General features: G+C 36.9%; 1 protein-coding gene across 25 annotated transcripts in view; it reads right to left on the bottom strand.

Annotated features, from left to right (window-relative positions):
* Nucleotides 1-3300: 3300 nt before the first annotated feature.
* The window catches only part of CPSF73-II (cleavage and polyadenylation specificity factor 73 kDa subunit-II), a 56341-nt gene continuing 44709 nt past the window's right edge, over nucleotides 3301-14932 (bottom strand). For 6 of the 25 annotated variants that reach the window (XM_088865144.1, XM_006828407.3, XM_088865142.1 and 3 more), the window contains 4 exons: nucleotides 12679-12783; nucleotides 8059-8200; nucleotides 4747-4840; nucleotides 3301-4384 (listed from right to left, as the gene is read on the bottom strand). In XM_088865144.1, coding sequence (XP_088721270.1) covers nucleotides 3380-4384; nucleotides 4747-4840; nucleotides 8059-8200; nucleotides 12679-12783 — 1346 coding nt within the window. In that variant the 3' untranslated portion in view covers nucleotides 3301-3379. Of the gene's footprint in view, nucleotides 4385-4746; nucleotides 4841-8058; nucleotides 8221-8254; nucleotides 10895-12678; nucleotides 12784-14932 lie in introns of those variants that run through there. The other 19 variants (XR_016054436.1, XR_016054437.1, XM_088865154.1 and 16 more) reach the window with 19 other exon arrangements.

Genomic DNA, 14932 nt, shown 5'->3' with positions numbered 1-14932 from the left:
AGTATTTCATGTTTATGGGCGAGGTTTGTACAAGGTTGCAATCTTAAACAATCAAAGTAAAGTACACCTCAAAACTTTATCGTGAGATGTAATTTTTTTTTTGAAAATTTTTAGAATGGTGCGAAAATCTATTTTTATCTCTAATTATAAAATTTTAAACTCCAAAAATAGTTCAAATTGAGTAGATATATAAAACACATGAAAATCTTGAAAATGGACGGTCTTGATAATGGGATGCAAAGTGTACTATTTTTAGGACTTAAAATTATTTTCTCGATATCTATACATCTTGATGTCAAGATGACCAATTAGATTATTTTCTAACATCAAAACAACCTTTTTCTAAGGATTTTATAGGTGCACCTTAACATTGAAGGTCTAAACCTATATAAACTACGGTAGTTTGGTTTACGTACCAAGCCTTAACCTATGTGGTTTGGGCGCCAAATGACAAGTTTTCACGTAACGGTATTAGAGCCCAAGAAAAAAAAAAAAAAAAAAAAAGGATATTTAAGAAAAAATACATTTGAATGACCAAATTATTTTAGAAAAAAAAATACTAACATAGTCAAAACAAACAACTGATTGCCACAGCGGTCAATTTTAAAAAGATCACCTCACTAATAGCAAATATTCAAAAAATGCGTCCTCGAAAAGCCCGTATACTATATTTTGAATTTTGATAAGCAAGTGTTTTAGTAATGGATGAGCTTTTTACAAGAAAACAAAATATCCAATCATTTTATATTTATGGGTGCGGATTGTATAGAGCCGAGCATAGCACACCTTCGAGGAATGTGGTTTCAATACAACAAATCTTTGACTAGTATTAAAATATATTTTTATCTTTAATTAAAGTTTCAAAAATAATATAGATCAAACATATCTATGAAAATTTGAATAACTTAAAAATTGACAATCCAAAAATGTATTACAAGACGTACTATTTTCAAAACTTGAAAATTTTTTTTTTTTCGAGTCTATGTATTTTGATTTTGAGATGATCAATTTAAAGATATTTAGAAATTAAAATAAATTTTTTTATTTATTTTTTCAAATAAATATTTTGAGATAGACTCTAATTTGATTGTTTGGAAAGAATAATTAGATTGTTTGGAAAGAACCTAGACAATTGAAGGTGAAATTGGACGGCCGTACTTCCTAAATCTGCCCGTCTTTTTTTTGTTTTTTTGTTTTTTCTCTTTTTTTCACTAGACCCTGATTTACACATATAACGGGCATTTAGTGTTGCAGGACGAAATGATCAGCCATGCCCCTCGTGGGCATGCCTGTTTTCTCCGCGACCGTTGGCGCTGCATCCGTAAATTCGATTCAAATCGAGTGGTTGCAGATCCATATACTGCGTGCTAGTTTCCTCTATCTAGGCCATGTCGTTGCAGGCCTCTAATGGCGATTCCTAGGCCAAAGCCTTGCAGCATCTATACTTTTTTCAATCCCTTCTTACCAGAAAACCAGCATACCTTAAAAGCCATCTCCACAGTTCTTCAAACCAGGGAAATTTCGACTCCTCTCTCAAGAAATTAGTCCCCAATTTAACAGCAAACCACGTCGTTCACCTCATTCTTTCTCATCCATCACAAGACCCGCCTTCTCTACTCTCTTTCTTCAAATGGGTTGCTGCCCAAAGGGGTTTTCGCCACACCATTCAGTCATTTCGCCATGTCCCACTTTCTCTCTTTACACAGGATGGTCCCTGAAGCTCTCTCTCCTCAAAACTGTGGTCTCTCACAAGGGCCGAGAGTCTGCTTCTTCAGTATTCAATACGCTCCGCGAAACCCAAGTGGAAGATGGGCAACGCCATGACCAACTTTCTCACTCTACATCTTTTGAGAACGTTTACACTGATTCTGGCTTCATATCTGATGCAATTGAATGCTTGAGACCGGTAAAAAAACACGGTTTTAAGCTTCCATTTCAGTCATGCAATTATCTTATGGACTGCATCATGAAATCAAATACTCCAGCTGCTGCTTGGGCTTTTTACTCTGAGATTCTGGACTATGCGTATCCACCAAGTGTTTATACTTTTAAAATGATCATGCATTCATTCTCTAGAATTGGAAAAATTAAGGAAGCACAGGTATTATTTTATGACATTCGGAATCGTTACTCCCTCTGTGGTGAGTTTCAACACTCTTACAATGGTTTATGCAAGAAGGGTGATTTAGAGGGCGGGTTCTCATTGAAAATTTTAATGGTGGAAGAGGGAATTGCACCTGATGTTGTGACTTACAGTGTGCTAATCAATGGTTTGTCTAGAGAGCAAAAGATTAAAGAAGCTTGTGACTTGTTTGATGAAATAAATGACAGAGGCCTGGTCCCTAATGGCATCACCATCACCACTCTCATTGACGGCTACTGCAAAGGAAACATAGAAGAAGCTCTGGAAATATATCAAAAAATGATGAAAGAAGGCTTGAAACCAGACCTCGTAACATATAATTCAGTAATATATGGGCATTGCAAAGTGGGGGAATTGAAAGAAGCAGGAAAGCTTTTCCTTGAAATCAGAGAGATGGGTTTAAAGCCTGATAAGATAACCTACACAACTTTGATTGACGGTTTCTGTGAGGAAGGAGATATAAAAGCTGCCATGGAAATTTGAAGAGAAATGGTTAAGGAATTGATTTGGACAATGTAGCTTATATTGCTCTCATGGCAAGGCTTAGCCGAGAGGGTTGGATCCCTGATGCACAGAAAACACTTAGGGAGATGCTGAGAGAGGGGTTAACACCTGATGAAGCCACTTACACAATGGTAATTGATGGCTATTGTAGGAGAGGTGACATAAAGATAGGGTTCAAGTTATTGGCGGAGATGAAAAATAATGGAGTTGTGCCAGGAGTGATCACATATAACCTACTCATAAATGGGTTGTGTAAACAAGGCCGGATGAAGAACGCAGGAATGCTTTTGAATGCTATGCTTAACCTTGGGATTGCGCCTGATGATGTTACATATAATATATTGTTGGATGGGTGTTGTAAGAGTGAGGGATTGAAGGAACTGGTAAAGTTGACAGGGGAGAAGGGGCTAGTTTCTGATTATGCGGCTTATTCATATCAGTGACGTTGGGCAGAGGTCCAGAGATCATGGGGGAATTCAGTATTCCTTGACTGTTTTGGAGGGGAATTCAGAGAATAAGAACTCATGTTATTGAGATTACACACCTCGCCCCCTCCCCCCCCTCTCTCTCTCTCTCTCACACACACACACACACACACGTGCGAGTGCATGCATCTGCACATAATTTTTGCAATCTCACATTGAGAGTTTAAATAGCACAAGAAGGATACTCTTCTTTCATAATTTATATAAATTTTGAATGCTCTAATTTATCAAGTCAGAGAGCACAATGTTAATCGCAACTCAAGTCCAAGTCTTTCATAAATGATACAACTCTCCTGGCAAGCTTTTCATCAACCCAAGACCAGCTGCAGCAAAAAAATAGCGCCCTATCATATTCCTTGGCTGGCTCTGTTCTGTAGGGGCAATCTTCATTTCCACAGACGTGAATACACATCGAGTTTAACTGTATACAGCCATATAATTCTTGTATGTTTTCTACCTCACCTATCCATTCCTTCAATTTTAAGAACAAGAGATGAAGTAAAGGATGACGGTCTAGAGAGGCCAAACATCTCTCTGCAAACAAAGCTTCTGACTTCTCACTCATCTGATCAATTTCGATGGCCACTTCTGTACCACTGGAAGAGGCTAAATTTCGCTCTGCTGGCAAAGCTTCCAAATCTCTTTCTAACAAAGATCTTGAATCTTTCTCCACCATGAAAGCTTTCAAATTCCTCTCAGCCGACAAAGCATCCAAATCTTTCTGCATTGAAGAACCTTTGGAATCTCTCTCTATTGACAAACCTTCCGATTTCTTAGCCATTGAAACCTCACCAGATTGGATGCCTACGTACACGGGAAAACAATAACTGCAATGAACTTCATGTTCTTTTGTGTTTAAGAAAGGTAATAACTCTTCTTGATGCACAATCTTGGCCCTCTTTCCCTTCTCCATGACTATGATTCCTTCTCCCACCTTTGATGGGAGCCCGGTCAGGGTCTTGTTTCCTTCAATGATGTCATCTAACACCCTTCTCCTCATCATGCTTGTGTTGTGTTTGATGAATGCTTTGGTCATGTCTACTTTCACAATCTGGGTTGAGGGGACAGACACTGTTTCATGGTTTGCAGGGATATGGCATTCAATTGTCAGTTCTGATTTTATTCTCTCCCTAAGGATTTCCATGTTGGGTCTCTCCCCATGGACAAGGACCACTTGTCTTGGTGACACATGTTTGATAAGATCCATGATACCCTTGGAATCCGTATGGGCTGTGAACGCGAGCTGATGGATCTGGTTCATGGAGGAATCAGTAAATTAAGTAATTGAGGTTTATTCATGGGAATCAAATGAAATAGAGAACAAAGGCAATTTTTGTCTTGCTGAAAAGGAGGATAATAAATATCCAATCCTTCTTGGGCAAGCATACGAAAATCCAGGATGAACAGGGACCAACAGAATTATGATGGGTCCCACCCTCTCTATCCATCACCTTTCTTCATTTCACCATTATGTTTTTCACTAGTCCATTGGTTTGTGTGTACTATTTTGTTCTATGGTAAAAATAAAATAAAATATAAAAAACAAAAAAGGAAATAAATGAAAAATGGGGTTTCATGCTATTATCGAAATGTTAATAAATAAAGGATACGAACCTGGCAGCGCACATCTATGTGAGTCTTGTCATCCAAAATGATCTGCTTGGGTTTAGACATAAGTTTATTGCCAACTGTTCCATATACACAGTAACTGAAAGAGAATTATATGGTGATTAGCACAGATGAGATCCAAAAATGAATAATGAGGTTGATGTTCAAGAATTTCATGCTTGTTTTAGAGATAGCCATGTGAAACTCAAATGCCCCCATGCAAAACTGTAAGAAAGATAGCTTCTGATTTAGCAAAAACAAGATAGACTCATAGAAATTGTCAAATCATGTTTGGAAAAATAACAGAAATGTAAACCCATGAGCAACAAGCACTAGTACACTCATTCAGAAAGCTACAGTGCGATAAACATGAGCCACGTATTTCTCTCAGAACAAATGTATTTGTGAAGGATTTACTTCTTTCCATTCATTTCTCAATGTGCCTTTAGATTATTTTTCTTGAATATGTTAACTGTATTAAGCTAAAACAAATGGACCTTTAGATATTGCATAATTTTTATTGCTTTGATATAAAGCCAAAGGGCCTAACTCCAGCTAGATCTACAGTATCACTACCAAGTGTAAAGTTCATATAAGGTCTCAACCTTATACTGTACGGGTTAGGTACACTCAGAAATCCCACTGGTGAAGGTTGTCCCTATGCTGGAAAACCCTCAAATCGATCTTCTGGACCTCGAGATTCATAGACATAAAAAAAGGGGATTTCTAGTCCTAAGAATAGTTCATCTTCTAACACATTATATGGACAATCTATTTTCAAGATTCTCAAGTGCATACAGATCTGCTTGATTGTTGCCATTTCTGAAAATTTAAATTTCATAATTGGAAGCAACAATAGATTTTCATATCATTACAAGGCTTTGTGGCACCAAATTTGCATTTTTGGCATAGTTTTGATGTGTACCTTCAATAGTATAAAGTTGGAACCTTATACAAACCTTACCCTTTTTTTCTTTTTTTCTCTATTGATGTTTAACATCACTGCCATGTGGTTTAAAATGAATATCCCTAGGGGGCTAGCACAGTCATCCATGTTTTGTTTAAACCCCTACTATTTTTATTTTTGTTGGGGTTTGTGACCCTTAACGGGGGTGAAGAAGAACATGTATATTCTTCAGTAGGAGTATGTGTGTTTGGTGATGGACCAAGGGTTAGGCAGTCTATCGCCCTGGTCAAATCTAAACCCTTACCCCGGGGCAAATGGCACTACCGAAAAGGGTTTACAGAGGGTCATCTTTTTTGTATGTCGAAGAGAGGCTCAGCGATAGTTTGTAAGTTAGGAGAGGAATTTAGTTTCCTGTGTGCGAATATAGATATGTTAGAGCTATGGCTAAATCCTCAACAAACTTCTACATGGACCAGATTACTGGGAAGCAAACTTAAAAGGGTATACGCGTACACATGCATAGAGAAAGTCCCCATTGAACTATAGTGATATGTGCAAGTTATTTGCTCTTAAGGGGGAACCTGTAATCCACATTCCAGGACCATAGTTCCACTATTTATTGGCCGGCTCTGACGAGCCAATCATGAACCCTTGCATGACATTATGGGTCATTGGGTCTTGTTTGGGTCAATTTGAGAACATAGTTGGGGATCATAATTACTGGGTCGGGTGGAGTGCCCTAACAGTCACTTATCTTCACCCATCGGAACCAGTAATAAATATTTTATTTTTAGGGAGAAATGTTTCTGCAAATTTTAAAAATTTTACAGAATTTTTGAAGTTATTTTCAACACTAAAAACCTATTGTGATCGTGTGGAGGGGCACAAGTGGGGCCCTTGGATCCAACCCCACGTGTGTTGCATGGGGCCCACACGTCAACCGTAGAGGTGACATGCCCCCCTCCTCTCTTGTTTTAGTATTTTTGATAAAATTTTAAGTGTTTTATTAAAGTTAAGTAAGATAATTTTTTTAAAAAAAAAAGAAGAAAAGACTATGTTCTTATTTCTCGGAGTTAGTTTTTTATAATATCCTTGACCAAAATATTTTATTTTGACTTCCTACAATTTTATGAGAGATAAATGAACTTCTAAAAGATTATTTTAGATTGGTCTTATCCTAGTTTGACTAGAAGTGGATATGGATCAAAGATTCAGGAGATAAGGTTCTTAATAGTCCTCTTTAAATCATAATGGCTGATTTATTGGATGGATGGCTCATATTTAATTTCTCTTCCACCTCAAAATTTACTAAAATCCTATTGATCACGGTGAGTCATAATTGGATAGGCATACCTAGGGGCCCTTGAGGCCTATTTAAGGAGGTTACCCCCATCATCCTCTACACAATTCCATAGACTCTCTCTCTCTCTACTCCCACTCTCTCTCCTCTCTAACTCTCATCACTCTCTCTCTCTCTCTCTCTCTCTCTCTAGGTGGCACGCACCACCCTAGTTAGGTTATGGGGAGGAAGGCACGCCCAGCCCTAGAAAAAGGGAGATGACCAATGTCATGTACCCTAATTGTTCCAACTCAGAAATTCGGCAAAGCCAATAGGGTCAAAGTGTGCCATTAGTCAGAAAATCATGTGTGGGGTATACTATGTCCTACAAGGGTGACTCTAGGCGAATTCGAGTAAGCTTCCCAGTTGTTTGCTTTTATTTTTTTCAGTTATATTTGCATATTATCTTAAATTTCTAGGAATATTATTTGTATCAAAATTGTTAGTGAAAATTTGTTTTTCATTCCTGAATTGTATCTATTCCTTTTAATAGTAAATGAACAGAACCTAGGTTGTATTTAGGATTTTGTTTTTTGTTTTTTGTTTTTTGCTTTTTGTTTTTTATTTATAACAATATTTGTGGCACCTGTAAGTAGAATTCATATTTATTAATTAAAAAAAAAAGAGAAATTTTTTTATTTTATTCCCTTGAATTCCATATAACCACTTCTTTCAATTCTGTCACCCAAACCAAGGTGGTTAAGACGAGTCAATACTCATTGTTTCGCCACCCACCGTTTTGGATGAACTAGTGATAAGTGGGCGGCAAAACTAGTCCCCTAAACTTATATACCCATATTCAAACATTTCATGCCTTTGATCTATGAAAACACATGTCCAAGATTCATAAGATGCCAAATACATGACATAAGAAACCACATACGAGCCATAATCTAACACAACAGGAAGTACCTCAAGATGAAGCCAATACTAGAACCGAGACTAATAAATATACACATGCCAAACTCCCAAGTAAACTAGAGACATATTACATGGCCTCGCAAGCAATAGATAATTGCATAAAACTTTGAACATTTCAAAAAAAAAAAAAATACTAACTAAAAGAACATACCCTGGAAGACAGATAAGATTCATCTCAGATGGAGCCCACTGTTTGAAAACCTCTAGGGAAAACCCACCGCTTAGCATTCCAGGCGTAGCGAAGAGAACACATGGTCCAGGAGCAGTCATTTGAGAACGATCAAAATCACAAACTGCAAGGATGGAAACAACACTAACCAAGTAAAGGCATATGAGAAAAACCATACATGAGATGACCATTCCTTTTTCTATCTTTTTTCTTTATTCACAAACTGCAAGGATGGAAACAACACTAACCAAGTAAAGGCACATGAGAAAAACCATACATGAGATGACCATTCGTTTTTGTCTTTTTTCTTTACTTTTGGCCACATAATATAATTAACCTATGTGATAGGTATTTCCACCATAGCAAAAGGCAATCGAACTGTGCCCAGGTACGTGTACAACTCCAGCAAACATTCCCAAGCAACTTTAAATGGATATAGGGTCAGGTGCACTCATGCTGAATATGAATACTTTCGAAAGCTCTATGGAACATGACTTAATATAGGTCATGACTGAACAAATGTCCTGCTCTCCCCTCCATAGTTGCTCAGACAACCTAAAGAAAGAGAATGCAAATACATTATGAAATTTATGTTTGAACATGGGAAGAATAAAACTGGCATGGTCCCTTCCCACAGCTCTCAATCCTGGCAAAACTTCCATAGACCTAAAAAAAAGAAAACGTAAAGAGTAATTGGTCCCCTCATAAAATCTTGAAGAGATCCAAAAAAGCTACAACCTTTTCCGCTATGTACAAAGGGCTGGGTTAGCTTGTTTCGCTTTTTGGGACAAACATCAAGGCTAGAACGCTTACCTCCCTGTCTACCATGAAGATGATATTTCTCCAGCATCCAGAAAATCACCCTACGTGAGTGCCACCTACCAATCTACATGGCCAACAGAACATGTGCACCTGCATGAAAGGAGAGAGGTTTCCACATGGTTTTAAAATGCGGTCGCATCATGCGGTATGCGGTGGGCTTCGCATCAGAACTGACCACATATGCGCCGCATTGTAGCTGCGTCCCACATCACACCGCATCCCCTTCTGCCAAAAGTTTTTTTGATTTTGCCCCTTTGGGAGGCACAAAATGGTCTTTTTGACCATCCAAAAATGGGGAAAACTGTTTGGAGGGGTATTAAACCCCCTAAATGATGATTTCCGGCCACTTTTGTGGCTTTTTTCCATCAAATCGAGGGAAAAAAAAATTTTGGCGGAAATTTATTTTTCGATAAAATCTTCGATTTGGCGGTGTTTGATACTTGGATGCTGATTTGATGCGTTTGATTGTTAATTTAGGGATGTTAGGGTGAATTTGTGATAAGAGTTAATAGTTAAGTTATTAACTATTAAATCTTCTTGAGCTTAACTTTTGGTTTGTAAGACCACTATTTTGTGCTTATGGTTGTTGATGGTTGTGCTTTTGTGCTTGTGGTTGTGCTTATGGTGCAAATTTATGCTTATGGTTGTTGATTGTCGAATGTTTTATGAAGTTAGTTTCAAGTTTCTAGTTTCTATCAGGGGATAGTGGCTACCTGGATACAGAATCTCCGACAGCTAATAATTTTGAAGTTAATCATTAAACTAAAATACCTACTATCTCATATATCACCTCCATATTTTTTTCTATACATTAACCTATTTTTTTATATTTTTTAAAAAAAATTTACATTTACTGACCTCATCGTTGTGAGGCACCCGCATCGGGGCCGCATCGAGCCGCATTGGTCCCCCCACCGCTTTTGGCCGCAACCCGCATTTTAAAACACTGGGTTTCCATGATACTCATTGATAATTCTACTTACTAACAAAAAGGATTGAATTGACAAGAACCGAAAATACTTTCCACTAGACAATGAGGGAGACTCAACGAAAGTCAATCAATGGACAGAGGGAAGCTCCACTGCCTTGGGAAGTTGTCAAGAATATGGGAGCCAGAGAGAATAGGCCAATATCATCTATATAGTCCTTGCATGAAGGAAATGACATGGTTGTATCAGCTGGCTCATGTGCAACTATTGTAATTTCAACTTACCTATTTCATATATTTAGGAGACACCCCATCATCTTCATTTTCTCATCATCATCATCATCATCAAATCCCTTTCCCAACTATTTGGGGTCCGCTACATGAATCTTGGTCCACCATTTAGCTCTATCAAGGGTCATACCGTCAGCGAGGCCATAAGTCCCCATATCTTTTCTCACTACTTCCAACTATGTCATTTTAGGCCTCTGCTCCAAAAATGCAATCCCATACTACCAGAGCAAGATTTCGATTTGGCACAATCCACATTGATGGAGAGCTATCTCAAGTCGAAAGCAGACATTCAACATATTGACATGCTCGTATTCCTCAATTTTCAAAGGAACATAAGCAATAAATGCATATCAATTAAAAAATGCAATAAATAATTATACGACCTCATATTCCATAAATTTTTCGAAGGAAAAAAGAATCTTAAAAATGCATCAATCACAATGAGAAAGATTTAATTTCCATGTTCCCATGATCGTATTAATATGGGGCCTGTTTGGATGACAATTAATATTATTAAGAGTAGACTATCTTATTTGAAATTAATATATTATGCATAATATTATTTTGTTAGCCGTTAGGCACATACTTTGTGTTATATATATTATTATTTATTTATTTAACCTTATCAGCAATTTTCAGCTATATTTAATGATTTCTGGCTAAAAACATGTTCATTTTCATCAAATTACTTTGAATAAAGTAAAAACAGCTTTCTAAAAGATAAACTTACATCTAAAACTGCCTATAAGATTATCTCAGATAATTTTATGAAGGACCCTGCGAAACAACAAGTAATTCTTAATCAGAGATAATTTTATCGAAATAACAAATTATTTTTTATAATGAGTACCTCCAAACAGGCATATATGAAATCGTGGGTCTAACATTTACCATAAATAGTTATGATATTTGTTTTTGAAACTTATACTTATGAAATTTGATCAATCATCTTTTTAAAATGTGCACAAGAGAGGGAATGATCTCCCTTTCTCATCTCTCTATCTCTCTCTATATATATCTTAGCATTTATTTGCTCGATCACCTCATGCTTTTAATTTTCCTTATTTTTTTCTAATTGAAATGAAAGGGCGTACATAAAGAAAAGAGTAGGACTTGTAAAGGATTTGACCAAAGTAAGAGTCTCTATTATCATTTACAATGTAAGATATCTTTAGCACAATCGTAAAACCCAGTCCTCCTGGTGCCTTGAGCCAGGTAAAGGCCCTAGATCATTGCCTAAGGATAGGTAGATGCCTAGTGATACGTGCTTGCATAGATGGCCACCTTTTTGGCCTAGATGGGTGCCTAGCGCTTTGGCCCGCCTTTTGGACCAAAGCTAGCACTATGGTAACCCTTTTGGGGGGTAGAAAATGATATTTGAGAGGGGAATTTTATATCAAATTTTTCCCTAAAAAGAAGAAATAGAGTTTTAGGAGGTATTCCACCGGCATAAAACTCTTTGTGCGAGAGTTCGAAAGAAAAACAACAAATGAAATCTTTCTTTCTTTTTTTTTTGAGATTTTGAAGATTGGAAAAAATTTTGGTACTATCAATTTCGGTACCTTCCATTTCATGCTAGACCGGAGAGCATAAAAGTCAATAGACTCGAAGAACTGGAAAAAGAGGTTTTTCGACAGCCAAAGCTCTCCAATTCGAGCAAGCTCTTATTGGTTTCAAGAGGTTAGATTATTTCAATTTCACTTGTAGGGTTTGGTGATATTTTTCAATATTGGGTAGGAATTTGTTTGTTTTCAATCATTGTTTATAAATAAAAAAAAATGCATTTACTATATTTTATGGCATATTGGCATGTAAGGAAAGATTAAACTTAATTCATCTTATTTCCTGTTTGGGCAAGGTTTGTCTTCTAAAGTTTTAGTAATTCAAGTTTCGAACTCGTTATGTATATGACTGGAATAGTAGAACACATTAGTTAACACAAAATACTTCAAAATCGATCTTTCTGTTATTTATTAAATAAGTTCAAATATGGTGGTTTGATATCCAACCCAAACCCCCACTGCTCTCTATTTTGGGCACTTTGAACAACCTAGGAGGCTGAATCCGAAATTTAAAACTCTAATCTTAGGTATATTATTGTGAATGACTTACATAGGAAAATACTCAAGTAAATAAATGAGTTTTTTTTTGTATGTGAATAAATATGAGTTAATAATCTCAATTTTATTTGAGTAAATTATTTGGAAAATTGTCTAGTTTTATATATTTAGTATATGATCACCATCATGATGCTCCTAAACTAGGGAAGCCCTACAGAGCAATGACCCTCCACTCCCTCTCCTACAACAGACCTTGCCTCCAACACTTATTTTTTATTTTCACTTCATTTCAATGGTATTCTTAAAAATTGGACAAAATGAAATAAAACTATACACGACTCATATTCTAGAAGCAATCAATACCTCAAAGTAATATAATGCTAAAAGCGTCATATTTGCAAAACACCATTAAAGCATATAGATGTAGTAAGTCATCACTAGAGTACAGAAAAACACAAAATCACACTAAGCAGCAAAGTTGTCAAGTTGTAAAATAGGTACCATTCTTGAAATCAAATGCATTGCGCGTTACATACGCATCTTTGACCTTCTGGCTAGTCCACCCGATAAGTATCTTATAGTACATATTAGCCTGTATAGTTAAACCTAGAAGATGATCATAAGAGAATGAGTTAAAAACAAAGATACTCCAGATAATGATGCATTAAAATCACAGCATCATACAAAATCTACAAAAAACCAAGAAATTAGGAACTTTATTAATAAAAAGAGTCCTGACGCAAAGACTAGCCCCATATTCATGATTTTTCTTGTATGACAATTCATGTTCTTTCTATCTGCTAGAATAACAAACATTTATAAACAAGAACTATCGAAATAATCAAATGCATTTATTAAATTAAGCCTAAAAGTATGGAACAAATGCCAAAAACTGTGAACAAACAAGAAAACAATTAAAACAGGGTTCATTAGTTCAATTTTGTCTAGAGAATAATGCTATACAATCACAAATGCCAAACCCGCTTCACCATTTCAAGTTTTTGGCAAAGGGCGAGTGGATAAACATTTTTCGTAGCAAGAACATGGAGTTCAAAAGAAAAATAGTTGCGATTAAAAGATCTATACGAGTAGCAATTAAAACCTCTATTAGTTAGAGTGAAAGGCAATTACGGTAGAGGAGATTAGAGAATTCTTGCAATAAAATCTATCTTAGTTTCGTTAGATTCTCTTGGAGACCTCTTTGTTTTGGATGGGGAAAGAAACATCCAATGCGTCAAATGATTCCAGGAATACTTTAGCTTTTTCAATAAAAAGCATGCACGCATATACACACACACACACATAAACATAGACATATAGTAAGAGCTACCCTTAGGTTGTCACCTAAAATGAATAGTGATTTTGGTTCTGCACTCAACCCTATGATCGAGTGTCTACTACTATTTGAATTTTATTTTTAGTTTGTTTACAAAGATTGAGCTGAAATTTAGAGTGTGCGTCTCGTTTGGGCGCACCTAAAAACTAAAAATAAAAGACCATACATAAAAATAAAATGAACAAAACACCCCTGCAAATTCCAAGAAATTAAATATCCAAAATACCTCTACAACTTATTTTGTCAATTTTATTTTTTTTAGAAATATTTTTATTTTTCCGGTGTGTGATTGAGATAAGTACACATGGCTGAAATTTCAGCTTAATCTAATTGTAAAAAATCAAATAAAGTTCAAATAGTAACATGCACTCTCAACTGTTGAATCAAGATACGTCAACATTCTCCAAAACAAAACTGTTGAATCAAGATAGATTGATATCTAGGGGTATAACCAAAATCAATATTTATTGTAGGTGACAACCAAACAATAGTATTTCAAATAAATAAATAAATACATATATAAACATACACCAACTATCGTGGAATGGCTAGTTTTTGTTAGAATAATCGTGCGGGCATGGCTCCCAAGCCTGGATTCTTGGGTTCAAGTTCAGCCTACGACCAACACAACACCCAAGCACATGAACACAAAGGCTCAAAGGACCGTGGCCCAATTATATTGCAACTATTTATAGTCACAAGTGGTATATTGACAAAAAATGCCCCCCTCAAGCATCTGGGAATGGGTTTTATATAGCGAGTACAACTTTTGAATTCACATTCAATGGGACTCTTGGCCATGTCATGATAAACATCTAAGGCCCTTTCCAGGTCCTTGCGGTCCCCCTTGCACCTTTTGATCACACCATCCTAAGTAGCACACCCCGCCTGACAAAGCCATCATGATCATACACCAAAATTCAAGTTTTGAATATGGTTGTCTGCCCAGCTCAAGCGCACCATGGAGCCCACAATCCAGCCCATTGCCTCGTTCTGTGCTGGTATGGTTATGGAGCCTAAGCCCCTCCATGCCATGCACCACATCTGCCTTGCCCACTACGAATAGTTGGTTAGTCCAAGGCCCACTCACATTGGGTTGTAGGTGTAAAGCCCACCAATAGTGGTAATAATTCCATGCATCAAAGTCGCATACCTGCACCACAATTCTCACAGGGTTGTCTCTCTTGGGTCAGCTGGGTTAAGGGAGGCTCCTCGGCCAAGTCCTTAACTAACATGCTTGCAGCGAGCTGGGGATCTGACAAGCCTCCCACACTAAGAGATTCCCATGTCCTCATAGAGGGTCTAGCTAGAAACTCCTAGATCAAACCCTCGTATTCTCTCCGAGTTGCAACCCTTTCCCAACTAGCTTCGTCGTCTGGCAAGGAAGTCCACTTAACTAGAAATTCCATCCTTCAATTT

Source organism: Amborella trichopoda, chromosome 4 (assembly GCF_054954075.1).
Source record: "Amborella trichopoda isolate Santa Cruz 75 chromosome 4, AtrichopodaSantaCruz75HAP2 v2.0, whole genome shotgun sequence".
Classification (NCBI taxonomy): Eukaryota; Viridiplantae; Streptophyta; class Magnoliopsida; order Amborellales; family Amborellaceae; genus Amborella; species Amborella trichopoda.
Note: the sequence above shows the minus strand (reverse complement) of the source record. Positions and strands in the feature narration are given on the sequence as shown.